We start from the raw sequence: 25,119 nt of genomic DNA on the forward strand, positions 1-25,119 counted from the left end.
AGCTCCATCTCCAGCCTTCCCTGCTCTGCCGTGGGCCCTCGCGCTGCCTCTGCCTCTCTCCGTCCTGGTGCTGCTCCCTACGATCCTCCAGGTCCTTTAGCCACAGCTCCATCTCCAGCCTTCCCTGCTCTGCCGTGGGCCCTCGCGCTGCCTCTGCCTCTCTCCGTCCTGGTGCTGCTCCCTACGATCCTCCAATTCCTTTAGCCACAGCTCCATCTCCAGCCTTCCCCGCTCTGCCGTGGGCCCTCGCGCTGCCTCTGCCTCTCTCCGTCCGGGTGCTGCTCCCTATGATCCTCCAATTCCTTTAGCCACAGCTCCATCTCCAGCCTTCCCCGCTCTGCCGTGGGCCCTCGCGCTGCCGCTGCCTCTCTCCGTCCTGGTGCTGCTCCCTACGATCCTCCAATTCCTTTAGCCACAGCTCCATCTCCAGCCTTCCCCGCTCTGCCGTGGGCCCTCGCGCTGCCGCTGCCTCTCTCCGTCCTGGTGCTGCTCCCTACGATCCTCCAATTCCTTTAGCCACAGCTCCGTCTCCAGCCTTCCCCACTCTGCCGTGGGCCCTCGCGCTGCCGCTGCCTCTCTCCATCCTGGTGCTGCTCCCTACGATCCTCCAGTTCCTTTAGCCACAGCTCCGTCTCCAGCCTTCCCCGCTCTGCCGTGGGCCCTCGCGCTGCCTCTGCCTCTCTCCGTCCTGGTGCTGCTCCCTACGATCCTCCAATTCCTTTAGCCACAGCTCCATCTCCAGCCTTCCCTGCTCTGCCGTGGGCCCTCGCGCTGCCTCTACCTCTCTCCATCCTGGTGCTGCTCCCTACGATCCTCCAGTTCCTTTAGTCACAGCTCCATCTCCAGCCTTCCCTGCTCTGCCGTGGGCCCTCGCGCTGCCTCTGCCTCTCTCCGTCCGAGTGCTGCTCCCTACGATCCTCCAATTCCTTTAGCCACAGCTCCATCTCCAGCCTTCCCTGCTCTGCCGTGGGCCCTCGCGCTACCGCTGCCTCTCTCCGTCCTCCTGCTCCTTCTCCCAGTCCTGCTGCTCCTTCTCTTGTGCCTCCGATTCCCTTAGCCATAGCTCGATCTCCAGCCACCACAGATCTGCCAAGGGGGAACGTGCCTGGGCTGAACCGCTGCTGGCGGAGCACGGCCAGGTGGCACCGCGTCTGTCTGGCAGGCTCCAGCCCCCTCTGGTCTGAGGGCCTGAGACGCTCCCGGGGGGGTCGGACTGCTCCCCGCCGGGACAGGATCCAGGGCCCCGGAACGATCATTCTCTTCCAGCCGGGCGATCAGCTGGGCCTTGCTCAGTCTCCCCACGGGCAGGCCCCTCACAGCGTCTGCCTTGAGGAGTTGGGTGTCGGCCATCGCCCCGCCGGTCCCCGGGGTGCAGACTCCCGGCCGATGCTGCAGCGCCCGCGACGCCCAGGAAGATCCCCTCAGTGGGCCAGGCTCCTCGAGCGCCAGTTTCCCCCGGGTTCCACCGTAGCCCCCTCCGCCTTCTGGTGCCACGTCCCACGGTCCTGGGGGGCACTGCTTCCCCACAGCCACTCTCGGGTTAAGCTGCCTGCCCTCTGCTTCCTGGAACCACTTCCCCTGGCCTCCAGCGCCTGGCTCTTGCAAGCCCCCTTCCTTACTGCCGGGTGCTCCGTCCTCGGGGTGCAGCCCATCCCACCGCTGCCACCGCTGTGACAACGCGTCGGGGTCCCTGGTCCTGCACCCCACCTGCAGCTGGAGGGGACTCTCAGGCGGCAGGTAGAACGGAAGGGTCGTCGGGTCCCAGGGACACGGGGCAGCACGGGATCCGTGTGAGCTCGGGGACCGGGACCCTCATTCCTCTGGGGGGAGGGGACCCGGCCCTTCCCCCTCCCCTTTTCCTGCTCTCTCCCTCACTGGCCCCCAGCCTGGGGCAGCCCCGCCTCGGCCGTATCTTCTGTGCCTGGTACGCAGGTGCGAGGCCAAATCCAGTCCTGCTCCACACAGGGCCCAGCACAGCAACGTGACCCTCCCTAGCTCTCAGTGTGCGTGTGCCTCAGTTTCCCTGGCACGACAGCCTCTGGGAGCAGGAGGGGGAGGCTGGGCAGGACTCTGGGGGAGTGACAGCAGGTCACACCCGGAGCTTGGAGCGGGACAAGGCCGGAGGCGGGCGGCCTGGGGCTGTGGGTTAGTGTTTGCACTGGCTGGGGGAGCAGGGAGCTGAGCTGGGCTGGGTGGCAGGAGCCTTGGCTCTGAGACCCCCCCTGTCCCCGGGCTGGGCTGGGCTGGGCTGGGGGGCAGGAGCCCTGGCTCTGAGACCCCCCCCCTGTCCCCGGGCTGGGCTGGGCTGGGGGCAGGAGCCCTGGCTCTGAGACCCGCCCCCCGTCCCCGGGCTGGGCTGGGGGGCAGGAGCCCTGGCTCTGAGACCCCCCCGTCCCTGGACTGGGCTGGGGGGCAGGAGCCCTGGCTCTGAGACCCCCCCCCCCGTCCCCGGGCTGGGCTGGGCTGGGGGGCAGGAGCCCTGGCTCTGAGACCCGCCCCCCGTCCCCGGGCTGGGCTGGGGGGCAGGAGCCCTGGCTCTGAGACCCCCCCTATCCCCGGGCTGGGCTGGGGGGCAGGAGCCCTGGCTCTGAGACCCCCCCTATCCCCGGGCTGGGCTGGGCTGGGGGGCAGGAGCCCTGGCTCTGAGACCCCCCCGTCCCCGGGCTGGGCTGGGCTGGGGGGCAGGAGCCCTGGCTCTGAGACCCCCCCCGTCCCCGGGCTGGGCTGGGCTGGGGGGCAGGAGCCCTGGCTCTGAGACCCGCCCCCCGTCCCCCGGGCTGGGCTGGGGGGCAGGAGCCCTGGCTCTGAGACCCCCCCCATCCCCGGGCTGGGCTGGGCTGGGGGGCAGGAGCCCTGGCTCTGAGACCCCCCCCCGTCCCCGGGCTGGGCTGGGCTGGGGGGCAGGAGCCCTGGCTCTGAGACCCGCCCCCCGTCCCCGGGCTGGGCTGGGCTGGGCTGGGGGGCAGGAGCCCTGGCTCTGAGACCCCCCCCCGTCCCCGGGCTGGGCTGGGCTGGGGGGCAGGAGCCCTGGCTCTGAGACCCCCCCGTCCCCGGGCTGGGCTGGGCTGGGGGGCAGGAGCCCTGGCTCTGAGACCCCCCCCTGTCCCCGGGCTGGGCTGGGCTGGGCTGGGGGGCAGGAGCCCTGGCTCTGAGACCCGCCCCCCGTCCCCGGGCTGGGCTGGGCTGGGCTGGGGGGCAGGAGCCCTGGCTCTGAGACCCGCCCCCCGTCCCCGGGCTGGGCTGGGCTGGGGGGCAGGAGCCCTGGCTCTGAGACCCCCCCCCGTCCCCGGGCTGGGCTGGGCTGGGGGGCAGGAGCCCTGGCTCTGAGACCCCCCCCGTCCCCGGGCTGGGCTGGGCTGGGGGGCAGGAGCCCTGGCTCTGAGACCCCCCCCTGTCCCCGGGCTGGGCTGGGGGGCAGGAGCCCTGGCTCTGAGACCCCCCCCCTGTCCCCGGGCTGGGCTGGGGGGCAGGAGCCCTGGCTCTGAGACCCCCCCCCGTCCCCGGGCTGGGCTGGGCTGGGGGGCAGGAGCCCTGGCTCTGAGACCCCCCCCCGTCCCCGGGCTGGGCTGGGCTGGGGGGCAGGAGCCCTGGCTCTGAGACCCCCCCCGTCCCCGGGCTGGGCTGGGCTGGGGGCAGGAGCCCTGGCTCTGAGACCCCCCCCGTCCCCGGGCTGGGCTGGGCTGGGGGGCAGGAGCCCTGGCTCTGAGACCCCCCCCCCGTCCCCGGGCTGGGCTGGGCCGGCTGCTCCTGGCTCCTGTAACACGTCTGGGCCCCTGGGACCCAACAAACCTTCTCTTCTACCTGCCGCCTGAGAGTCCCCTCTGGCTGCGGGTGGGGGTCAGGACCCAGGGACCCCCACAGCCCATGACATACCCCCACAGGCCTGGTCTCTCCAGATGGGGCCCGAGGCGGCCCCAGGCCCGGGTCTCAGGAGCCAGCCCAGCAGGTCCCTTGCGCAGGCCCGTGGCCCTGGGGTGGCCGGCAGCGTCCCCCGGGCCCCCCGGAAGGAAGGGGAGTTCGCTCAGCGCGCTGGCCCACGGGCGCCTGCAGGGGGAGAGGCGGGAGGGGGCCCGGGGCGCTGGGCCGTGGGGGGCCCCTGGGCAGGGCCAGGGCTCTGGGGAGGCTCCTCTGACCCCCCCCCCGGCTCTTCCCGCAGGCTCCAGCAACCGGGAGAGCGAGGACGACTGTCCGGACTACGAGAACCTGCACCGCTGAGTGCGAGGTATTGACCCCCCCGCCAGGCCCTTCCCCTGGTCCCCGCCCCTGGCCCCGCCCCCTGTCTCTGGCTCCTCCCCTGGCCCCCGCCCCCTGTCTCTGGCTCCTCCCCTGGCCCCCGCCCCCTGTCTCTGGCTCCTCCCCTGGCCCCCGCCCCCTGTCTCTGGCTCCTCCCCTGGCCCCTGCCCCCTGTCTCTGGCTCCTCCCCTGGACTCCTCCCCTGGCCCCCGCCCCCTGTCTCTGGCTCCTCCCCTGGCCCCCGCCCCCTGTCTCTGGCTCCTCCCCTGGCCCCCGCCCCCTGTCTCTGGCTCCTCCCCTGGCCCCTGCCCCCTGTCTCTGGCTCCTCCCCTGGACTCCTCCCCTGGACCCCGCCCCCTGTCTCTGGCTCCTCCCCTGGCCCCCACCCCCTGTCTCTGGCTCCTCCCCTGGCCCCTGCCCCCTGTCTCTGGCTCCTCCCCTGGACTCCTCCCCTGGCCCCCGCCCCCTGTCTCTGGCTCCTCCCCTGGCCCCTGCCCCCTGTCTCTGGCTCCTCCCCTGGACTCCTCCCCTGGCCCCCGCCCCCTGTCTCTGGCTCCTCCCCTGGACTCCTCCCCTGGCCCCTGCCCCCTGTCTCTGGCTCCTCCCCTGGCCCCTGCCCCCTGTCTCTGGCTCCTCCCCTGGACTCCTCCCCTGGCCCCCGCCCCCTGTCTCTGGCTCCTCCCCTGGACCCCTCCCCTGGACCCCGCCCCCTGTCTCTGGCTCCTCCCCTGGACTCCTCCCCTGGCCCCCGCCCCCTGTCTCTGGCTCCTCCCCTGGACTCCTCCCCTGGCCCCCGCCCCCTGTCTCTGGCTCCTCCCCTGGACTCCTCCCCTGGCCCCTGCCCCCTGTCTCTGGCTCCTCCCCTGGACTCCTCCCCTGGCCCCCGCCCCCTGTCTCTGGCTCCTCCCCTGGACCCCTCCCCTGGACCCCGCCCCCTGTCTCTGGCTCCTCCCCTAGACTCCTCCCCTGGACCCCGCCCCCTGTCTCTGGCTCCTCCCCTGGACCCCTCCCCTGGCCCCCGCCCCCTGTCTCTGGCTCCTCCCCTGGCCCCCGCCCCCTGTCTCTGGCTCCTCCCCTGGACCCCTCCCCTGGACCCCGCCCCCTGTCTCTGGCTCCTCCCCTGGACTCCTCCCCTGGACCCCGCCCCCTGTCTCTGGCCCCTCCCCTGGACCCCGCCCCCTGTCTCTGGCTCCTCCCCTGGACCCCTCCCCTGGACCCCGCCCCCTGTCTCTGGCTCCTCCCCTGGACCCTGCCCCTGGCCCGCCCCCTCCCACCTGGCCCTTCCCCTGGCCCGCCCCCCACGTCTGGCCCCTCCCCTGGCCCCCCCCGGCCCGCCACCTGCACCTGACCCCTCCCCTGGCCTGTCCCATGCACCTGGCCCCTTCCCCTGGCCTGCCCCCTGTTCCTGGCCCCTCCCCTGGCCCCCCCGGCCCGCCACCTGCACCTGACCCCTCCCCTGGCCTGTCCCATGCACCTGGCCCCTTCCCCTGGCCCGACCCCCGCCCCTGGTCCGCCCCTGTCTCTGGCCCCTCCCCTGGCCCGCCCCCCTCCCCTGGACCCCGCCCCGGCCCGCCCCCCCACCTGGCCCTTCCCCTGCCCCCTCCCCTGGCTCTCGCCCCTGGCCCGCCCGCCGCGCCTGGCCCTCTGCCTCCCCTGGCCCGCTCTCCGCATCGCCTCTGGCCCACCCCCTGCCTCCCTGGCCTGTCCCCCGCCTGGCCTGGCCCACTTCTCAGCTGTGCCCTGCCTCCCTGGCCCACTCCCTGAGCCTGCCCTGGCCCCTGTGCCAGGCCTGTCCGAGCCCCCAGCCCCGCAGTGGGGCAGGGCCCATGACCCATGGCTCCGTGTTGCAGGCAGGCGCGGCGGCAGGACGAGCGAGCCCGGCCCGAGACCTGCCTTGGAGGAGCCCCCGAGAATCCCCTTCGCTGGACTCCGCCCTGAGAATCAGTCCTGCCCCCCCCGCGAAGCTGCCTGAGAATGCCCCTCGGGGCCCGGCTCCCCCGCCCCACCGTTAATTTATTACCCCCACGCCGGGTCTGCACTTTGACACAGCCTGAGAACTGCCCCACCCCCGCCCGCCGGGGCCCCCGCACCTCCGGCCGCTGAATAAAGCCGCTGGCGCCACCTGCGTCCGCCCGTCTGTCCAGGGCCTGCCGCGTGCGGAATGAATTTTGTTATGTGCGCTGACACGGGGCGTGCGCACAGCGCTTCCTTCTGCGCTGGGCCGGGGCACTCGGGGGGCTGGGGGAGTGGGGGTGGGGCTGCGGGGTTTGGGGGGACAGGTGCCCCAGCCTCGCGGCAGCAGCTCCAGCCCAGGTGGATGCGTCGGGTCAGTGCTGGGCCGCCCAGAGCCGCCAGCCCCCCGTGTGCCCTGGCTGCCTCTGCCCCATAGCAGCCGGCGTGTAGTCCGGGGAGTGGGGACCAGGGCCCCCCCAGCCTGGCTCTGCCCTGGGGCCGGCAGCATGTGCCCCCCGGCTGGGAGCGCAGCCGGGCCCTGCCCCTGGCGGAAGAGCAGGCGGCCGTGGGGCAGGGGGAGGGGACGCAGGGACAGGAAGCCCCAGTGTCGGTGACGCCGTCACAGCCACCGCAGTCGCAGCCAGACCCGCCTGCAGGTGAGCCAGCAGCCCTGCCTCAGCCAGCCTGCCCCACGGCACGGGGGCCCTGCCCCAGCCAGCCTGCCCCACGGCACGGGGGCCCTGCCCCAGCCAGCCTGCCCCACGGCACGGGAGCCCCACGGCACGGGGGCCCCACGGAACGGGGGCCCCTGCCCCAGCCAGCCTGCCCCATGGCACGGGGGCCCTGCCCCAGCCAGCCTGCCCCACGGCACGGGGGCCCCACGGAACGGGGGCCCCTGCCCCAGCCAGCCTGCCCCACGGCACGGGAGCCCCACGGCACGGGGGCCCCTGCCCCAGCCAGCCTGCCCCATGGCACGGGGGCCCCACGGCACAGGGGCCCTGCCCCAGCCAGCCTGCCCCACGGCACGGGGGCCCCACGGCACAGGGGCCCTGCCCCAGCCAGCCTGCCCCACGGCACGGGGGCCCCACGGCACAGGGGCCCTGCCCCAGCCAGCCTGCCCCACGGCACGGGGGCCCCACGGCACAGGGGCCCTGCCCCAGCCAGCCTGCCCCACGGCACGGGGGCCCTGCCGCAGCCAGCCTGCCCCATGGCGTGGGGGGTTGTCACCCACAGCTGAGGTGACACGGGGCGGGGGTGGCGGGGGCTGGCCCGGGCGCGGCGGGCGGGGGTGGGGGTGGCGGGGGCTGGCCCGGGCGCGGCGCCCGGGGGGCGGGGGTGGCGGGGCCTGGCCGGGCGCGGCGGGCGGGGGGCGGGGGCGGGGGTGGCGGGGGCTGGCCCGGGTGCGGCGCCCGGGGAGTGGGGGCAGGGGCGGGGGTGGGGGTGGCGGGGGCCTGGTCCGGCCGCGGCGCCCGGGGGGGGGGGGGGGGGGGAGTGGGGGCAGGGGCGGGGGTGGCGGGGGGGGGCTGGCCCGGGCGCGCGCCTGGGGGCGGGGGTGGGGGTGGCGGGGGCCTGGCCCGGGCGCGGCGCCCGGGGAGTGGGGGCAGGGGCGGGGGTGGCGGGGCCTGGCCGCGGTGTCCTCTGGGGGGGCCTCTGCTGCTCTGACCTGGCTGGGCCCCGTCTCCCCACAGAGCTGCCCATGGCGGGGCCTGAGGACGCGGCTGGCCCCTGGCTGGGGGGCTGCCTGCTGCTCCCCCTGGGGGGCTGCCTGCTGCTCTGCGGGCTCTGCCAGAGAAGTGAGTGGGGCTGGGGGGGATGGGGGGACAGAAGGCTCCGTGGGTCCCAGGGCGGCGCCGGAGCCAGGCAGGTGCCCCATTTCTTGGGGGGTTCACCCCTTCCTTGGGCTAGAGCCTGCGCACCCCTGACCCCCGGCCTGGGAACAGTCCCTGGCCCGGGCGCTGGGGGTATGTCTACACTAGCCCGCTAGTTCGAACTAGCGGGGTAATGTATGCATACCGCACTTGCTAATGAAGCTCGGGATTTGAATTTCCCGGGCTTCATTAGCAAGCGGGAGCCGCCATTTTTAAATCCCCGCTGTTCGAACCCCGTGTAGCGCGGCTACACGGCTCGAACTAGGTAGTTCGGACTAGGGTCCTATTCCGAACCACCGGTACTCCTCGTGAAATGAGGTGTACCTGTAGTTCGGAATAGGCACCCTAGTCCGAACTACCTAGTCCGAGCCCCGTGTAGCCGCGCCACACGGGGTTCGAAGCAGCGGGGATTTAAAAAATGGCGGCTCCCCGCTTATGCTAATGAAGCCCGGGAAATTCAAATCCGGGCTTTAGCAAGTGCGGTATGCACACATTACCCCGCTAGTTCGAACTAGCGGTAGTGTAGACATACCCTGGGCCCCACACACGTCAGGGGACTCAGCTCCCCGGGACCCAGCACAGGGCCCAGGGCAGCCCGGATTGGGGGGAGGAGCCCAGAGCCGGGCCTGCCCTTCCCTGCCCCCCAAGGCAGTGAGACCGACCCACGCTCAGCAGGCAGCCCTGCTCCTCCTCCTTTGTGCTGCTCCCAGGGCCCCAGGGACGGCCTGGTCGCCCTCGTCCCAGCTCGGGGCAGCAGCCGGGGTGCCCCTGGGGGAGGCCGACATGCTGAAGTTCCCGTCCCCACTTAGGGACTGGTGCAGGGCCCAGGGAAACTGAGGCACGCACACGGGGTTACTACAGGGCAGTCGATCCCATGCAACAGAGCAGAGCGGATCCAATCCCCACGCCAGCACAGAGGGGCTCGGGGGGGCCTGGGCTGTTGGTTAATGAGGTGACTCTCCCCTCCCTCCTCCCCAGAGCTGCCTGTCTCCCCCACAGCAGGCCCACAACCCAGGTAAGTGCCCCCCGCTGCTCTACCCACCCCGCCCCATCTCGCCAGGCTCCCTGCCCCCGTGCTCCCTGCCCCTCTCCCCTTGTGTATTGCAGGGACTCACCGGGCGGAGCTGGGCTCTCGCTACATCTCAGGTGAGGGCCGGGCCCGGGCAGCTCCCCTTACTCTGGGGCCACGGCCCCCGCAGCCCAGCTCACCCGTCTGTCCTCCCCAGATCCCACTGCTGGCACCAGCGTCGCCACCGGCCCCCGGGCCCCAGTTGGCCCCTGCAGCACGGACAGTGAGTACCAGGGTGGCTCTGTGGGGGGCAGGCTGGGGCCCCGAGGCCACAGAGCCCACCCCGGCCTGTGCCTGGGACCCTGGGTGATGAGTGCAAGGCAGCTGCACTCTCGCACCCAGGTGGCACATGGAGCCCAGCCCGGCTTGATCTGCCTCTCGCCCCCGCCCGTCCCGTCCCTGCCCCACACGCCCACGGGCCGGGCTCTTGGCCCCTTCGCTCTCCCACACGTGGGGCCCAGTCCGGGGCTGGTGTCTCAGGCACCTTTTCCCTTCTCTCTAGATGAGGACGATGACGACTTCCAGTATCGTAAGTCCCACGGCGCCAGGCAGAGACCCAAGAGCCTGGCCGGCTCTGAGTGCCCGTGAGCCGGGCCGTGGGAATCCATGCTTCCCCCTCTCTCCCCACAGCTCCTGCCCCTGGACGGAGGCGCTGCAAAGCCCGTAGGTGCCAGACCCCTTCCCCCTCCTGTGCGCCCCTCCGCCCCCCCTGGGCTGGGGGGAATGGAAGGGGGTCCCAGGCAGCAGAGGGCTCTGGCTGGGGGGGGCCCCCAGCTGTGGAGCAGGGGCTGGGAATCCCCGGACTCTGACCTGCTCCTTCCCCCCCAGCGTGTTTGAGCCCCTGAAGTCGGCGCGGGAATCTGGCACCGGTGAGCAGGGGGAGGGGGCTGTGGGGCCCGAACGGGGGGGCCGCATGCAGGGGGAGGGGGGAGCTGTGGGGCCGAACTGGGGGGCACAGCAGGGAGGGGGATGGGGGGCCTGAATGAGGGCCGCGCGGGGGAGGGGGAGCTGGGGGCCTGGACGGGGGGACACTACGGGAGGGGACCAGTGGGCCTGAATGGGGGCTGCACAGGAGGCTGGGGGGGCTGCGTGGGGGGGGGGGCTGTGGGGCCCGAACGGGGGGGGCCGCAGGCGGGAGGGAGGGGAGCTGGGGGCCTGAAATGGGGGCAGGGGGGAGGGGGAGCTGTGGGGCCTGAACGGGGCCGGCTGCAGGGGGAGGGGATCCAGGGGGCCCATGGGGGGGGGCTGCACAGGGGGAGGGGAGCTGTGAGGCTGCATGCAGGGGAGGAGGTCTGTGTCACGGGGGGAGGGGGACTGTGGGGCCCGAAGGGGGCTGCATGCAGGGGGAGAGGGAGCCAGGGGGGCAGCAGGGGGGGAGGGAGGCTGTGGGGGGCTGCATGCGGGGGAGGGGGGCGGGGGGGCTGCATGGGGGAGAGGGAGCTGTGGGGTGCTGCATGGGGAGGAGGGGGCTGTGGGGCCCGAAGGGGGCTGCAGCGGGAGGAGGGGGTGTGGGGGCTGCATGGAGGGGGAGGGGGCTGTGGGGGGCTGCATGCAGGGAGAGGGCTGTGGGGTGCTGCATGCGGGAGGAGGGGGGCTGTGGGGGCTGCATGCGGGGGGAGGGGGGCTGTGGGGCCCGAAGGGGGCTGCATGCAGGGGGGAGAGGGAGTGTGACGGCGCGTTGGGGGTTCCCCGTCTCCTGCACCCCCGAAATGGCACAAACAGACTGTACCAGCCAGTGGAATTGAGGGTGGTTTATTGCTCCTCCAGCACAGCGCACAGATGTAATCTGGTTACAGGAACTGGGCTAGGATGCCTCAGGCCCCCTTGAGATGGGGAGACTGGGCCCCTAAACTCCAGCCCCTTCCCCTAGGCTGTCTCATCCATCCTCACAGACAGCCAGCCACCAACTAACTAACTTCCAGCCCTGCCCCCCAGCCAAGGCAGCATTCCACCTTCCTTTGTTCCTCTCCATGGGGGGTGTCTGGCCACTGGTTTGCATAGTGACTCATCCTGTTTTGCTGGGTCGTGGTACCCACGGCAGCCAGTGGGGGTTACCCCAGAGCCAGCAGCATAGAAACCAGCCAGGTACCCCCACTACGTCACAGGGAGCTGTGGGGGGCTGCATGCAGGAGGAGGGGGGCTGTGGGGGGCTGCATGCGGGGGGAGGGGGGCTGTGGGGGGCTGCATGCGGGGGGGAGAGGGGCTGTGGGGGCTGCATGCGGGGGGAGGGGGGCTGTGGGGGGCTGCATGCGGGGGGGAGAGGGAGCTGTGGGGGGCTGCATGCGGGGGGAGGGGGGCTGTGGGGCCCGAAGGGGGCTGCATGCGGGGGGAGGGGGACTGTGGGGGGCTGCATGCAGGGGGGGGGGGGGAGAGGGAGCTGTGGGGGGCTGCATGCGGAAGGAGGGGTCTGTGGGGGGCTGCATGCAGGGGAGGGGGGTTGTGGGGGGCTGCATGCAGGGGGGAGAGGGAGCTATGGGGGGCTGCATGCGGGAGGAGGGGGCTGTGGGGCCCGAAGGGGGCTGCATGCGGGGGGAGGGGGGCTGTGGGGGCTGCATGCAGGGGGGAGAGGGAGCTATGGGGGGCTGCATGCGGGAGGAGGGGGCTGTGGGGCCCGAAGGGGGCTGCATGCGGGGGGAGGGGGGCTGTGGGGGCTGCATGCAGGGAGGAGAGGGAGCTGTGGGGGGCTGCATGTGGGAGGAGGAGGGGCTGTGGGGGCTGCATGCGGGAGGAGGGGGCTGTGGGGCCCGAAGGGGCTGCATGCGGGGGGAGGGGGGCTGTGGGGGCTGCATGCAGGGGTGCTCCGTGCAGCGAGGGGGAGGGGTTTGTCCTTGCAGGGCCCAGCCCGGCGACTGGTACCCTGGTGCCCGCAGGCCCCGCTTGGACCCCAGGGAGGCCAAGGGGCTGCGGAGAGGCCCAGGAGCCCTGCCCGGGGGTCGGGGGGGCCCAGGCGACCCTGGTCCCCAGACAGAAGGCAGCAGCTGGGCGGGGGCTGCTGGGGGGATTCTGGAGGCTCGGCCGAGGGGCTGCGGGACGGGGGGGCTCTTGAAGAACAGGAGCCACAGAGCCCTGCTGCCCCTGGGAGACGAACAGGCCACGTCGGTGGGGCCACGCGCTCCCGTGGGCACCGCCCACCCGGACTCCAGCCACGGGAGCGCGTGGCCCCACCGAGCTGTGTTTGTCCCTGCGGCGCTGCCGGGCTCCTCACGGGGCAGACGAACTCGGCTGCCCCCTGACCCCTGTTTCTTGCAGACGTGGACAGCCACGGGAGCTACGTGAACATCCGTGAGTGCGGGGGCAGGGGCACCGGGCCAGAGGGTGGGGGGCCCTTGCTCTGCACCCCAGTGCGGAGCTGGTAGCACCCTGGCCCCTCTGCTGGCGGGCGGGGGAGCAGTTGGCAGAGAGGGGGCAGGGCAGGGGGGCTGTGCTGGGCCACGCCTCAGCCCGTGTCTCCCACAGACTCCGAGGAGGACTATGTGAATCTGCAGGGTGCCGAGGGGGCAAGTAAGTGAAACAGAAATTGCCATGCTTGGCAGGCTGCCAGGAGTCCAGTTTGCGACCGTGCAGTCCGGTGTTTGCGCCCCCGGCCGGTCGAAACGTTCAGACGATAACGGACACGTGCAACGTGCAATGTCGGTATTTTCTGAATTCCCGGCTGGGCACCGGACGGAAGCCTGGTGGGGTGGGGGAGCGACTGGGAGGAGGGGCCCTGTGGTCACGTGCAAAAGCCGGGCGGGGCGGGGCCAAGACTCCCAGCCACCCCCCACCCAGCCTCTGCACATAACCAGAGGCTCCCAGCTCCTCCCCCGCCCCCGCTCTCACCCGGATTCTGCTCACAACCAGAGGGAGCGCCTGCCGGGGGCGCGGCCCAAAAGGCTCAGGCTGCGGCCAGTGACTGCACCGCGCCCCCCCGACAGCTCTACTTCCTGCCCCCCCTTCCTCCCAGCCAGCCCTGCGGCCCCCAGACAACCCCAGCTCTGCTTCCAGCCCCCCTTCCTCCCGGCCAGTCCTGCGGCCCCCAGACACCCTCCAGCTCTACTTCCTGCCCCCCTTCCTCCCAGCCAGCCCTGCGGCCCCCCAGACAACCCCAGCTCTGCTTCCCGCCCCCCTTCCTCCCGGCCAGTCCTGCGGCCCCCAGACACCCTCCAGCTCTGCTTCCCGCCCCCCTTCCTCCCGGCCAGCCCTGCGGCCCCCAGACACCCTCCAGCTCTGCTTCCCGCCCCCCCTTCCTCCCGGCCAGTCCTGCGGCCCCCAGACACCCTCCAGCTCTGCTTCCCGCCCCCCCTTCCTCCCGGCCAGTCCTGCGGCCCCCAGACACCCTCCAGCTCTACTTCCTGCCCCCCTTCCTCCCAGCCAGTCCTGCGGCCCCCAGACACCCTCCAGCTCTGCTTCCCGCCCCCCCCCTTCCTCCCGGCCAGTCCTGCGGCCCCCAGACACCCTCCAGCTCTGCTTCCCGCCCCCCCTTCCTCCCGGCCAGCCCTGCGGCCCCCAGACACCCTCCAGCTCTGCTTCCCGCCCCCCTTCCTCCCGGCCAGTCCTGCGGCCCCCAGACACCCTCCAGCTCTGCTTCCCGCCCCCCTTCCTCCCGGCCAGTCCTGCGGCCCCCAGACACCCTCCAGCTCTGCTTCCAGCCCCCCTTCCTCCCGGCCAGTCCTGCGGCCCCCAGACAACCCCAGCTCTGCTCCCCGCCCCCCTTCCTCCCAGCCAGCCCTGCGGCCCCCCAGACAACCCCAGCTCTGCTTCCCGCCCCCCTTCCTCCCAGCCAGCCCTGCGGCCCCCAGACACCCTCCAGCTCTGCTTCCTGCCCCCCCCCTTCCTCCCGGCCAGCCCTGCGGCCCCCAGACACCCTCCAGCTCTGCTTCCGGCCCCCCTTCCTCCCGGCCAGCCCTGCGGCCCCCAGACACCCTCCAGCTCTGCTTCCCGCCCCCCCCTTCCTCCTGGCCAGCCCTGCAGCCCCCAGAGAACCCCAGCTCTGCTTCCCACCCCCGCCTCCTCCCGGCCAGCCCTGCGGCCCCCAGAGAACCCCAGCTCTGCTTCCCGCCCCCCCTTCCTCCCGACCATCCCTGTGGCCCCCAGACACCCTCCAGCTCTTCTTCCCGGCCCCCCTTCCTCCCGGCCAGCCCTGCGGCTCCCAGACCACCCCAGCTCTGCTTCCCGCTCCCCTTCCTCCTGGCCAGTCCTGTGGCCCCCAGACAACCTCAGCTCTGCTTCCCGCCCCCCCTTCCTCCCGGCCAGCCCTGCGGCCCCCAGACAACCCCAGCTCTGCTTCCGGCCCCCCCCCCTCCTCCCGGCCAGCCCTGCGGCCCCCAGAAAACCCCAGCTCTGCTTCCCGCCCCCCCTTCCTCCTGGCCAGCCCTGCAGCCCCCAGAGAACCCCAGCTCTGCTTCCCACCCCCGCCTCCTCCCGGCCAGCCCTGCGGCCCCCAGAGAACCCCAGCTCTGCTTCCCACCCCCGCCTCCTCCCGGCCAGCCCTGCGGCCCCCAGAGAACCCCAGCTCTGCTTCCCGCCCCCCTTCCTCCCCCGACCATCCCTGTGGCCCCCAGACACCCTCCAGCTCTTCTTCCCGGCCCCCCTTCCTCCCGGCCAGCCCTGCGGCCCCCAGACCACCCCAGCTCTGCTTCCCGCTCCCCTTCCTCCTGGCCAGTCCTGTGGCCCCCAGACAACCTCAGCTCTGCTTCCCGCCCCCCCTTCCTCCCGGCCAGCCCTGCGGCCCCCAGACAACCCCAGCTCTGCTTCCGGCCCCCCCCTTCCTCCCGGCCAGCCCTGCGGCCCCCAGACCCCCTCCAGCTCTGCTTCCCGCCCTCCCCCTCCTCCCGGCCAGCCCTGCGGCCCCCCCCCAGCTCTGCTTCCCGCCCCCCTTCCTCCCGGACAGCCCTGCTGCCCCCAGACAACCCCAGCTCTGCTTCCCGCCCCCGCCTCCTCCTGGCCAGCCCTGCGGCCCCCAGACCTCCTCCAGCTCTGCTTCCCACCCTCCCCTCCTCCCAGCCAGCCCTGCGGCCCCCAGAAAACCCCAGCTCTGCTTCCCGCCCCCCCTTCCTCCCGGCCAGCCCTGCGGCCCCCAGACAACCCCAGCTCTGCTTCCCGCCCCCCCTCCTCCCGGCCAGCCCTGCGGCCCCCAGACAACCCCAGCTCTGCTTCCCAGCCCCCTTTCTCCCGGCCAGCCCTGCGGTCCCCAGACACCCTCCAGCTCTGCTTCCTGCCCCCCTTCCTCCCGGCCAGCCCTGCAGACCCTGGACACACTCTAGCTTTGCTTCCCGTCCCCTCCATCTCCCATCCAGCCCACGGCCCCCAGACAACCCCAGCTCTGCTTCCCATCCCCCCTTCCTCCTGGCCAGCCCCACAGCCCCCGGCCCCCCCAGCTCTGCTCTTCCCTCCCCCCTCTTCATCCCAGCCAGCCCCACGGCCCCCGGACTCTCGCGCCAGCTCTGCTTCCTGCCCCGCTCCACCTCCCTCCCAGCCTGTTCTCCCCATTCCCCCCCCCCACGATCAAGTGTGTCCAGTTTTTTGGCAGGGTCCACCTGGCAACCTTAATGCTTGGGGCAGCATGAGCCCCTGCAAGCCCTGCCCCCCAGAGGCCCTGCCGTGCCCCCCAGATGCCCTGCCCCTGCAAACCCCGCCCCACAGAGACCCTGCCCCCATGCCCCCCAGGGATCCTGCCTCCCCCCCAACCCTGTTCCCAGCTAGCGGAACCTCACTGGCTGCTCTCCCTTATGCTTGCAGGCTCGGTGGAGAAGGACAAGGAGTATCTGTGAGTCCGGGGGCGGGGGTGGGGCAATAGAGGGATGTGAGGCGGCGGACTATGTTCACTGCTTGTGCCACACAGGAGTTCTACTGGCTTGCAGCAACCCCGCCTGCGTGCCTCAGTTTCCCTGGGTGCTGTGCCACTGGGGGGCAGGGAGGGGCAGGGGGGCCCCCGAGAAGGGGCCGTGGCGCTGGAGGGGGCCCCCGAGAAGGGGCCGTGGCGCTGGAGGGGGGCCCCGAGAAGGGGCCGTGGCGCTGGAGGGGGGATCCCGAGAAGGGGCCGTGGCGCTGGAGGGGGGATCCCGAGAAGGGGCCGTGGCGCTGGAGGGGGGCCCCCGAGAAGGGGCCGTGGCGCTGGAGGGGGGCCCCCGAGAAGGGGCCGTGGCGCTGGAGGGGGCCCCCGAGAAGGGGCCGTGGCGCTGGAGGGGGGCCCCCGAGAAGGGTGCCCCTAGTTCCTGTCCTGACCAGTCTGTGCAGCGCTGGGTCCCGGGGAGCCAGTGACCCCCCCCCGTGCTCCCTGCCGGCTGGGAGCCCCCCTGGCGGTGGGTGGGGGCAGGGCCAGGGGCTCTCAGCGACAAGGGGGGAGGGGAACTGTGAGGGGGCGGGGTGGGATCTCTGGTGTGCGCGGGGCCAGAGCCCTTTCTGAGCACATTCCCCTGGGGGGCTGCCCCTCAACTCCACCTGCTCCCCCTCTGCAGGGAGCTGCTTCCGTCCCCCACCCAGAGACCCAGGCCCCAGCGGCAGAAGGGCCCCGGCCACAAGGAGGGTAAGTGCAGGGGGGGGGCATGTGTGGGGCTGGCACCGCTCACAGGTCCTGCCCGCACTTGGCCCTTGAGGTCCCCCTCCAGCGCCACGGCCCCTTCTCGGGGGCCCCCTCCAGCGCCACGGCCCCTTCTCGGGATCCCCCTCCAGCGCCACGGCCCCTTCTCGGGGGCCCCCCCTCCAGCGCCACGGCCCCTTCTCGGGGGCCCCCCTCCAGCGCCACGGCCCCTTCTCGGGATCCTCCCTCCAGCGCCACGGCCCCTTCTCGGGGGCCCCCCTCCAGCGCCACGGCCCCTTCTCGGGATCCCCCCTCCAGCGCCACGGCCCCTTCTCGGGGGCCCCCCTCCAGCGCCACGGCCCCTTCTCGGGGCCCCCCTCCAGCGCCACGGCCCCTTCTCGGGGGCCCCCCTCCAGCGCCACGGCCCCTTCTCGGGATCCCCCTCCAGCACCACGGCCCCTTCTCGGGGGCCCCCCTCCAGCGCCACGGCCCCTTCTCGGGATCCCCCCTCCAGCGCCACGGCCCCTTGTCGGGGGCCCCCTCCAGCGCCACGGCCCCTTCTCGGGGGGCCCCCCCCCAGCGCCACGGCCCCTTCTCGGGGGCCCCCCTCCAGCGCCACGGCCCCTTCTCGGGGCCCCCCTCCAGTGCCACGGCCCCTTCTCGGGGGCCCCCCTCCAGCGCCACGGCTCCTTCTCGGGCCCCTCCTCCAGCGCCACGGCCCCTTCTCGGGGGCCCCCTCCAGCGCCACGGCCCCTTCTCGGGGGCCCCCCTCCAGCGCCACGGCCCCTTCTCGCGATCCCCCCTCCAGCGTGGTGATCTTCTCTTGGGGGGGCCCACTCTCATGTGGGGGGTCTGCCTCTAGGCCTCCGGGACGGCACCTCTCAGGGCCTTCAGCCACCTGCTTCCACCATGAGCCCCTTGGGGGTCCCCTCTGGACCCCAGGGCCCCCCTCCCAGAGGGAACAGCCCAGCCCTGCTCCCCAGCCCAGAGCGACCCCCCGCAGCACCCATCTGTCCACTGCCCCCCCGGCTCCTGCCCCCCCCGGTTCCTGCCCCATCCCACTGGCCCCCCCGGCTCCTGCCCTCCCCCAGCTCCTGCCCCGTCCCACTGGCCCCCCCGGCTCCTACCCCCCCCGGCTCCTGCCCCGTCCCACTGGCCCCCCCGGCTCCTACCCCCCCGGCTCCTGCCTCGTCCCACTGGCCCCCCCGGCTCCTGCCCCGTCCCACTGGCCCCCCCGGTTCCTGCCCCATCCCACTGGCCCCCCAGTTTTCCTTGCTGCCCCTGTCCCTGTGGGATTCCCTGCGACCTCGGACCTGCCCTTCCTGCTGCGCCCGTGAAAGGCCTTCCCACGCTGGGCCCCCCTTCCAGTCCTGGCCCCCTGTGCCGCCCTCCCCCCAATTCCTCACGCTCCTGCTGCCTCCCCTCCCCGACGCCAGCGGCGCACGGACCCTGCGCCTGCGGCCGGGGCTGAGACGCACCCTCTCCTCCCTCGCAGGCTCGCCGGACGCGCGGCAGCCCGACTGCGTCTATGTCAACGTGCCCTAGCCGCCCCACGGCCGCCCGCCGGAGCTCTGCTGCTGCCCCACGTGGCCTGGCCCCGGGCCCCCACCCTGCCTGGGCCCTAGCTGTCCCCAGTGCAGCGGGCGTCGCCAACCGGGTAGGGGCTGGGGCCAGGCCTAGCTCGTTGTTTTGAGCTTGTAAATCTCTGTGTGTAATAAACTCGGCGCCGGGGGGCCTGGGGTGCACAGTGGGGGATTGGCCCCCCCATCGCTCCCTGCCCTCCTCAGCGCATGGCACCCCCCACCCCACCCAGCGTGCCCCGCTCGGCTCTTCCCGTGGGCCCCATCATGGCCACCCTGGCGTCTGGCTCAGGCCCCTCGTAGGCCCCCGAGGTCTGCCCCCAAGGCCTCTAACTGCCCATTTCCCACCCCCTTTGCCCTGTCTTTCCCTGCTGCCCCGACTGACCCCGTCCCCAGCAGGCGTCTGTCTCGTGGGTGTGAGGGCCCCCAGCCCTGTGAGGGTACGTCTACACTACAGCGCTAATTCCAACTAACACAGGGTACGTCTACACTACAGCGCTAATTCCAACTAACACAGGGTACGTCTACACTACAGCGCTAATTCCAACTAGCGCAGGGTACGTCTACACTACAGCGCTAATTCCAACTAACACAGGGTACGTCTACACTACAGCGCTAATTCCAACTAACGCAGGGTACGTCTACACTACAGCGCTAATTCCAACTAACGCAGGGTACGTCTACACTACAGCGCTAATTCCAACTAACACAGGGTACGTCTACACTACAGCGCTAATTCCAACTAACACAGGATACGTCTACACTACAGCGCTAATTCCAACTAACACAGGGTATGTCTACAGTACAGCGCTAATTCCAACTAACACAGGGTACGTCTACACTACAGCTCTAATTCCAACTAACACAGGGTACGTCTACACTACAGCGCTAATTTCAACTAACACAGGATACGTCTACACTACAGCGCTAATTCCAACTAACACAGGATACGTCTACACTACACCGCTAATTCCAACTAACACAGGGTACGTCTACACTACACCACTAATTCCAACTAACACAGGGTACGTCTACACTACACCACCAATTCCACCTAACTTAGGGTACGTCTACACTACACCACTAATTCCAACTAAGCTAATTTGAATTAGTGCATCAAGACCTAAAAACTAATTTGAATTAGCATTTTGCTAATTCGAAATAGCATGTCCACATTGAGAGGACCCTGAACTGAAGTTAAGGCTGGCCGGAACAGGTGCCAGCAGGGCATCAGGTTAGGACTTAGAGCGTGGAGATGCTGTCTCAGGCTAGCCGAGGGCTGCGCTTAAAGGGACCCGACCCGCACCCCGGACAGACAGTTCTCAGGGTTCCCCGCTTGCTTGTCTATCTCCATGAGGGACAGCAAAGCAGTCCTGTCTTGGAGTGCCCTGAGTGCCCACACTCGGCACATCACAGCACTTGGCCATCAGCCCGGCTGCACTTGCTGCAGGCTGCCATCCGGGGGGGTCAATCGGGGCTGTCAGGATCCAGGAGGCCCTGCAGGAGAGCTTCCACCCCGAGGAGCCCGCAGAGCCACCCCAGTCCTCCCCATCGGGGGCTCGTACCCAATTCCTCCCTCACCTCCTGTGACGGCGCGTTGGGGTGCCCCATCTCCTGCACCCCCAAATAGCACGAACAGACTCCCCCAGCCAGTGGAATTGAGGGTGGTTTATTGCTCCTCCAGCACAGCGCAGCACAGATGTAATCTGGTTACAGGAACTGGGGCTAAGAGGCCTCAGTGCCCCCCTTGAGATAGGGGAGTCCCAGCCCCCTCCCCAGCTCCTTATTCCCTGCTTTCCAGACAGGAACCCACTAACCCTCTTCCAGCCCTGCCCACAGCCAGGGCAGCATCCACCTTCCTTTGTTCCTCTCCATGGGGGGTGGCTGGTCAGACAGGTTTGGAGCCCCCTTTGCATAATGACTCCCCCCTTCCCTGCTGGGTCTTGCTGCAGACAGCAGAGGTCGCCACAGCCCCAGCAAGTTACCCCCACTCCGTCACACCTCCTTCCACTTACCCCTCCCTAGACCCCTCTTTATAAACTCTCTATAAACTGGGGGGGGGGGGGGAGAAATTAACCGCTGGGGAGACTGGGAAAAGGAGGTGGGAGAGGGGAGGGGGAAACCTGGGAGGAGGGAGCTGGAAGGGGGAAGCCAGGGGAAGAAGGAGGAGAGGAAGTATAAAACTATGGTATTCCATATCTTCAGTACTGTGTACAGACGTGGTCTCCTCACCTCTAAAAAGATATTTTGGCCTTGGAAAGGGTTCAGAAAAGGGCAACTAAAATGATTAGGGGTTTGGAACAGGTCCCATATGAGGAGAGGCTAAAGAGACTGGGACTTTTCAGCTTAGAAAAGAGGAGACTGAGGGGGGACAGGATAGAGGTCTATAAAATCATGAGTGGTGTGGAGAGGGTGCATAAAGAAAAGTTCTTTGTTAGTTCCCATAATAGAAGGACTAGAGGACACCAAATGAAATGAATGGGTAGCAGGCTTCAAACTAATAAAAGAAAGTTCTTCTTCACACAGCACATAGTCAACCTGTGGAACTCCTTGCCAGAGGAGGCTGTGAAGGCTAGAACTATAACAGAGTTTAAAGAGAAGTTAGATAAATTCATGGAGGTTGGGTCCATGGAGTGCTATTAGCCAGGGGGTAGGAACGGTATCCCTGGCCTCTGTTTGTAGAAGGCTGGAGATGGATGGCACCAGACAAATGGCCTGGTCATTGTCTTTGGTCCATCCCCTCTGGGGTAGCTGGTGCTGGCCGCTGTCGGCAGACAGGTACTGGGCTAGATGGACCTTTGGTCTGACCCAGTACGGCCGTTCTTATGTTCTAAGCTCAGGGCTCAGGGTCGGGGGTCTCACTGGACCACCTTGATTTTCATGCAGACCTGCTCCTGGGTTCTCATGTGGCCTTTGGTGGCCAGGCTGGCAGCTATACTCCTAGACGGCCACTTTCCTGTGCCTAGTGCGGAGGTCGTGGAGGTCGTGCGGAGGCCTCCCCCAAAACCTGGACGAGGTCCACGATCTCCGCACTAGACCAGGCGGGTGCCCACCTCTTGCGGCCCCAGGCAGGCTCCTGGTAGCCGCCAGCCTGGTCCCGGGAAGAGGGGGAGGGCTGGGTGGCAGTGGGTGGCTGGCTTGTGCCGTGCCAGGTGCAGGGTCTGCTGGCTGGGTGCTGGCAGGCTTGCACCTGGCACGGGCACCGTAGCCAGCCCGTGCCCCTTTAAGGGGTCCGGGGCCGGGAGGGGGCAGACGAGTTTCCCTGGTTTGGCCAGAGTGGCCACCAGGGCAAGCTGGGAGGGACTAGCCTCCCACTAGTTTGAATTAAGCGGCTACACAGCCCTTAACTGGAACTAGGCGTTAGTCCTCGAGGAGCGAGGTTCCCTAGTTGGAATGAAGCGCTCCGCTAGTGCGATTTGATTGGACCTAGCGGTTTGCCTGTGTAGCGCCTATGACAGTGACTTGGAAGCGGCGGCTGAGAGCTCCAATTCACCTGGTCGTGCAGACTCCCCTGGAGGGGAGGCAGGAGCCAACGGGGGTCACGGGGAAACCAGCCCTGGCCACCCCCTCGCCCGCGGAGCCCTTGGCCGCCAGCACCAAGCAGGGCAGAGCCGTTCTCTGGGGGCAGGAGGAGCCTGTGGCGCCGACGGGTGCCCGGGGCGGAGGGCTCCCTTGCAGGGGGAGGGCTCGGCGGGACGTTGCAACCAGCCCCTCACCCACAGCACCTGCTCAGTCTCTTCTCTTCATGGTTTCCCTGCAAAAAGCTGCCCAGCTCCCAGGCCTGCCCCCAGCCCAGTGCCGTCTCCCCTCCCTCCCGTTGTCTCCCCTGGGCAGAGCCTTATTACCTGCCCCGCCAATCCTCATGTGGGTGGGTCCGTGGGGATCCCATGGCGCAGGGGACCCCGGTCACAGAGCAGACAGCCCCCCCACTACGTCACAGACCCTCTCCCCCAGCACCCTGTGCAAAGCAGGCTCCACGGCTGGACCAGAAAGTGTCATTTGGAAACCAGCCGGTCGGCCCGTCGCTGTTCGCCACTGCCCGGCATGGCAGGGAGGGCCGTTGCTGGGGCCGGTCGGCCCGTCGCTGTTCGCCGCTGCCTGGCGTGGTGGGGAGGGCCGTTGCTGGGGCCAGTCAGCCCGTCGCTGTTCGCCGCTGCCTGGCGTGGCGGGGAGGGCCGTTGCTGGGGCCGGTCGGCCCGTCGCTGTTCGCCGCTGCCCGGCGTGGCAGGGAGGGCCGTGGCTGGGGCTGGTCGGCCCGTCGCTGTTCACCGCTGCCTGGCGTGGCGGGGAGGGCCGTGGCTGGGGCCGGTCGGCCCGTCGCTGTTCGCCGCTGCCTGGCGTGGCAGGGAGGGCCGTGGCTGGGGCCGTTTGGCCCGTCGCTGTTCGCCGCTTCCTGGCGTGGCGGGAGGGCCGTGGCTGGGGCCGGTCGGCCTGTCGCTGCCCGGTGTGGTGGGGTGGGCCGTGGCTGGGGATGGCTGTGCTGTCACTGTTTTCCACTTCCTGGTGAGGTGGGGTGGGCCGTGGCTGGGGATAGTTGTGCCGTCGCTGTTCGCTGCTGCCCAGCGTGGTGGGGTGGGCTGTGGCTGGGGATGGTTGTGCCGTCGCTGTTCACCGCTGCCCAGCGTGGTGGGGTGGGCTGTGGCTGGGGATGGTTGTGCCGTCGCTGTTTTCCGCTGCCCGGCGTGGTGGGGTGGGCCGTGGCTGGGGATGGTTGTGCCGTCGCTGTTCGCCGCTGCCCAGCGTGGTGGGGTGGGCTGTGGCTGGGGATGGTTGTGCCGTCGCTGTTCGCCGCTGCCCAGCATGGTGGGGTGGGCCGTGGCTGGGGATGGTTGTGCCATCGCTGTTTTCCGCTGCCCGGCGTGGCAGGGAGGGCCGTGGCTGGGGATGGTTGTGCCGTCGCTGTTTTCCGCTGCCCGGCGTGGCGGGGAGGGCCGTGGCTGGGGATGGTTGTGCCGTCGCTGTTTTCCGCTGCCCGGCGTGGCGGGGAGGGCAGTGGCTGGGGATGGTTGTGCCGTCGCTGTTTTCCGCTGCCCGGCGTGGCGGGGAGGGCCGTGGCTGGGGATGGTTGTGCCGTCGCTGTTTTCCGCTGCCCGGCGTGGCGGGGAGGGCCGTGGCTGGGGATGGTTGTGCCGTCGCTGTTTTCCGCTGCCCGGCGTGGCGGGGAGGGCAGTGGCTGGGGATGGTTGTGCCGTCGCTGTTTTCCGCTGCCCGGCGTGGCGGGGAGGGCCGTGGCTGGGGATGGTTGTGCCGTCGCTGTTTTCCGCTGCCCGGCGTGGCGGGGAGGGCAGTGGCTGGGGATGGTTGTGCCGTCGCTGTTTTCCGCTGCCCGGCGTGGCGGGGAGGGCCGTGGCTGGCGCCACTCCGCAGCCTGAGTGGACTCTCAGGCGGCAGGTAGAACGGAAGGGTTGTCGGGTCCCAGGGACACTGCCATGCGGGATCCATGGGAGCTCAGGGACCGGGAGCAGGAGCCTCATTCCCCTGAAGGAGACCTGGCCCTTCCCCCCCCCTTGCCTGCTCTAAGCCCCCTCTGTCCCTAGCCCAGCCGAGACTGACCCATCCCCCAGGCCCTACCCCAGGCTGGAGTCAGCCCCGCCAGCCCTCGCCCCCTGCTCCAGAGCCTGGGCCAGGCCCCGGGATGTAGGACTCGCCCACCCACTACCCCAGTCGCCCCCCGCAGACGGGGTCACCCAGCCGGTGGCCTGGGGAAGTTCCCACCCCGCTCGGCTGTGACACTGGCGCCCCCCGGCACAGCCCTGCAGACGCGGCTCCCCTCAGCCGTCGGCCTCGGCCCCTGGTCCGGTGGAAGCAGCACCAGAGCGGTGCGGCTGCGGGTTCAAAGGGCCTCGCTCTGCTCCGGTAACGCGGGGCGCCGCCCCCTTCTCGCTCCGTGTCCGCGGCGCCTCGCAGGCCGGGTGTCCAGGGCCTCCTTCGGGGCCAGAGCCCCCGGCCCTGCGCAGCTCCGTGACCAGGGCAGAGGTGGAGCTGGAGTTGGGCTCAAACTCCGGTCGTACCCACCCTCCCAACGCAGGCCTGGACCTGCTGCTTGGTCGGGGGCAGGGCCAGTCCCTTGCTCGGCTCTGGCTTCAGGCAGCCGGCCCCACCTTACGGCCCGGTGTGATGCAGTGGGAGGCCGTACACGGTGTGGGGCTGGGGGTGACCCCTACTGGCCTGTGGCCCAGTCACGTAGACAACGACCCGGCCGGCTCTACCTGTGGAGGGCAGGGACGGAGCCAGGGCAGGGAGTGTTGGGGGAAGGGTCCGCGCTGGGACTGGCTGGGAAACGTGATGGGGACTCGGCTGGGGGCTGGGGGGGATGGACCCTGCCCCGAGGGGGCTGAGGCGCCCTGGCCCTGGTCTGCTGGGCTGTCCCGGAGGAGCAGTAACCCCCGTCCTACGCCTGGCGGGGGCTGCTCTGGCTGCTCGGGGCTGCAGGGTCGGGGGGCCCCGAAGCGCTGTCGCAGGGGCGTCAGAAGTGGGGCGCTGCGGCACTCGGCTGGTGACTGCACCCTGGGGACTGGCGGGGCGATGGCCTGCGCCCGACTCCTGAAGGGAGGGGCCTGCCCGTGGGGAAAGCAACCCAGGCCCAGCTGATCGCCCGGCTGGAAGTGAGTGACCCGTCCAGGGCCCTGGATCCTGTCCCGGCGGGGAGCAGCCCGACCCCCCCGGGAGCGTCTCAGGCCCTCAGACCGGAGGGGGCTGGAGCCTGCCAGACAGACGCGGTGCCACCCGGCCACGCTCCGCCAGCAGCGGGTCGTCCAGGGCGGGGTCCCTCCCGGCAGGGCTGCGGCGGCTGGAGATCGAGCTGCGGATGAAGGAACACCAGGACCGACAGAGGCACGAGCTGTCCAGGGTGGAGCGGAGAAGCTGGGGGGCCCCCACCTTATGGCCCAGGTAGGACACTTCAGCCAACCCAACCTT

At 70.6% G+C, this 25,119-nt stretch overlaps 2 protein-coding genes across 4 annotated transcripts in view; both read left to right on the forward strand.

Annotated features, from left to right (window-relative positions):
• LAT (linker for activation of T cells) overlaps window positions 1-9,082 on the forward strand; it is a 35,957-nt gene extending 26,875 nt beyond the window's left edge. For 2 of the 3 annotated variants that reach the window (XR_016349724.1, XR_016349725.1), the window contains 4 exons: window positions 4,157-4,222; window positions 6,084-6,842; window positions 7,875-7,979; window positions 9,033-9,082. Coding sequence is in view for 1 of the 3 variants with exons in the window: in XM_089778796.1 (XP_089634922.1) it covers window positions 4,157-4,215 (59 nt within the window). In the remaining 2 variants the exon portion in view is untranslated. Of the gene's footprint in view, window positions 1-4,156; window positions 4,223-6,083; window positions 7,404-7,874; window positions 7,980-9,032 lie in introns of those variants that run through there. The other variant, XM_089778796.1, reaches the window with a different exon arrangement.
• Window position 9,083: 1 nt separating this feature from the next.
• LOC149524464 (uncharacterized) lies at window positions 9,084-18,429 on the forward strand. Its single transcript, XM_089778797.1, has 9 exons — window positions 9,084-9,200; window positions 9,281-9,346; window positions 9,626-9,786; window positions 9,952-9,992; window positions 12,373-12,405; window positions 12,580-12,624; window positions 15,841-15,868; window positions 16,560-16,627; window positions 18,117-18,429. The coding sequence occupies exons 3-9, from the start codon at window positions 9,626-9,628 to the stop codon at window positions 18,164-18,166; spliced, it is 426 nt and encodes a 141-aa protein (XP_089634923.1). The 5' UTR covers window positions 9,084-9,200; window positions 9,281-9,346; the 3' UTR covers window positions 18,167-18,429.
• Window positions 18,430-25,119: the final 6,690 nt, after the last annotated feature.

This window comes from Pelodiscus sinensis, chromosome 5 (genome assembly GCF_052426305.1).
Source record: "Pelodiscus sinensis isolate ZL-2025 chromosome 5, ASM5242630v1, whole genome shotgun sequence".
In the NCBI taxonomy this organism is placed as follows: domain Eukaryota; kingdom Metazoa; phylum Chordata; order Testudines; family Trionychidae; genus Pelodiscus; species Pelodiscus sinensis.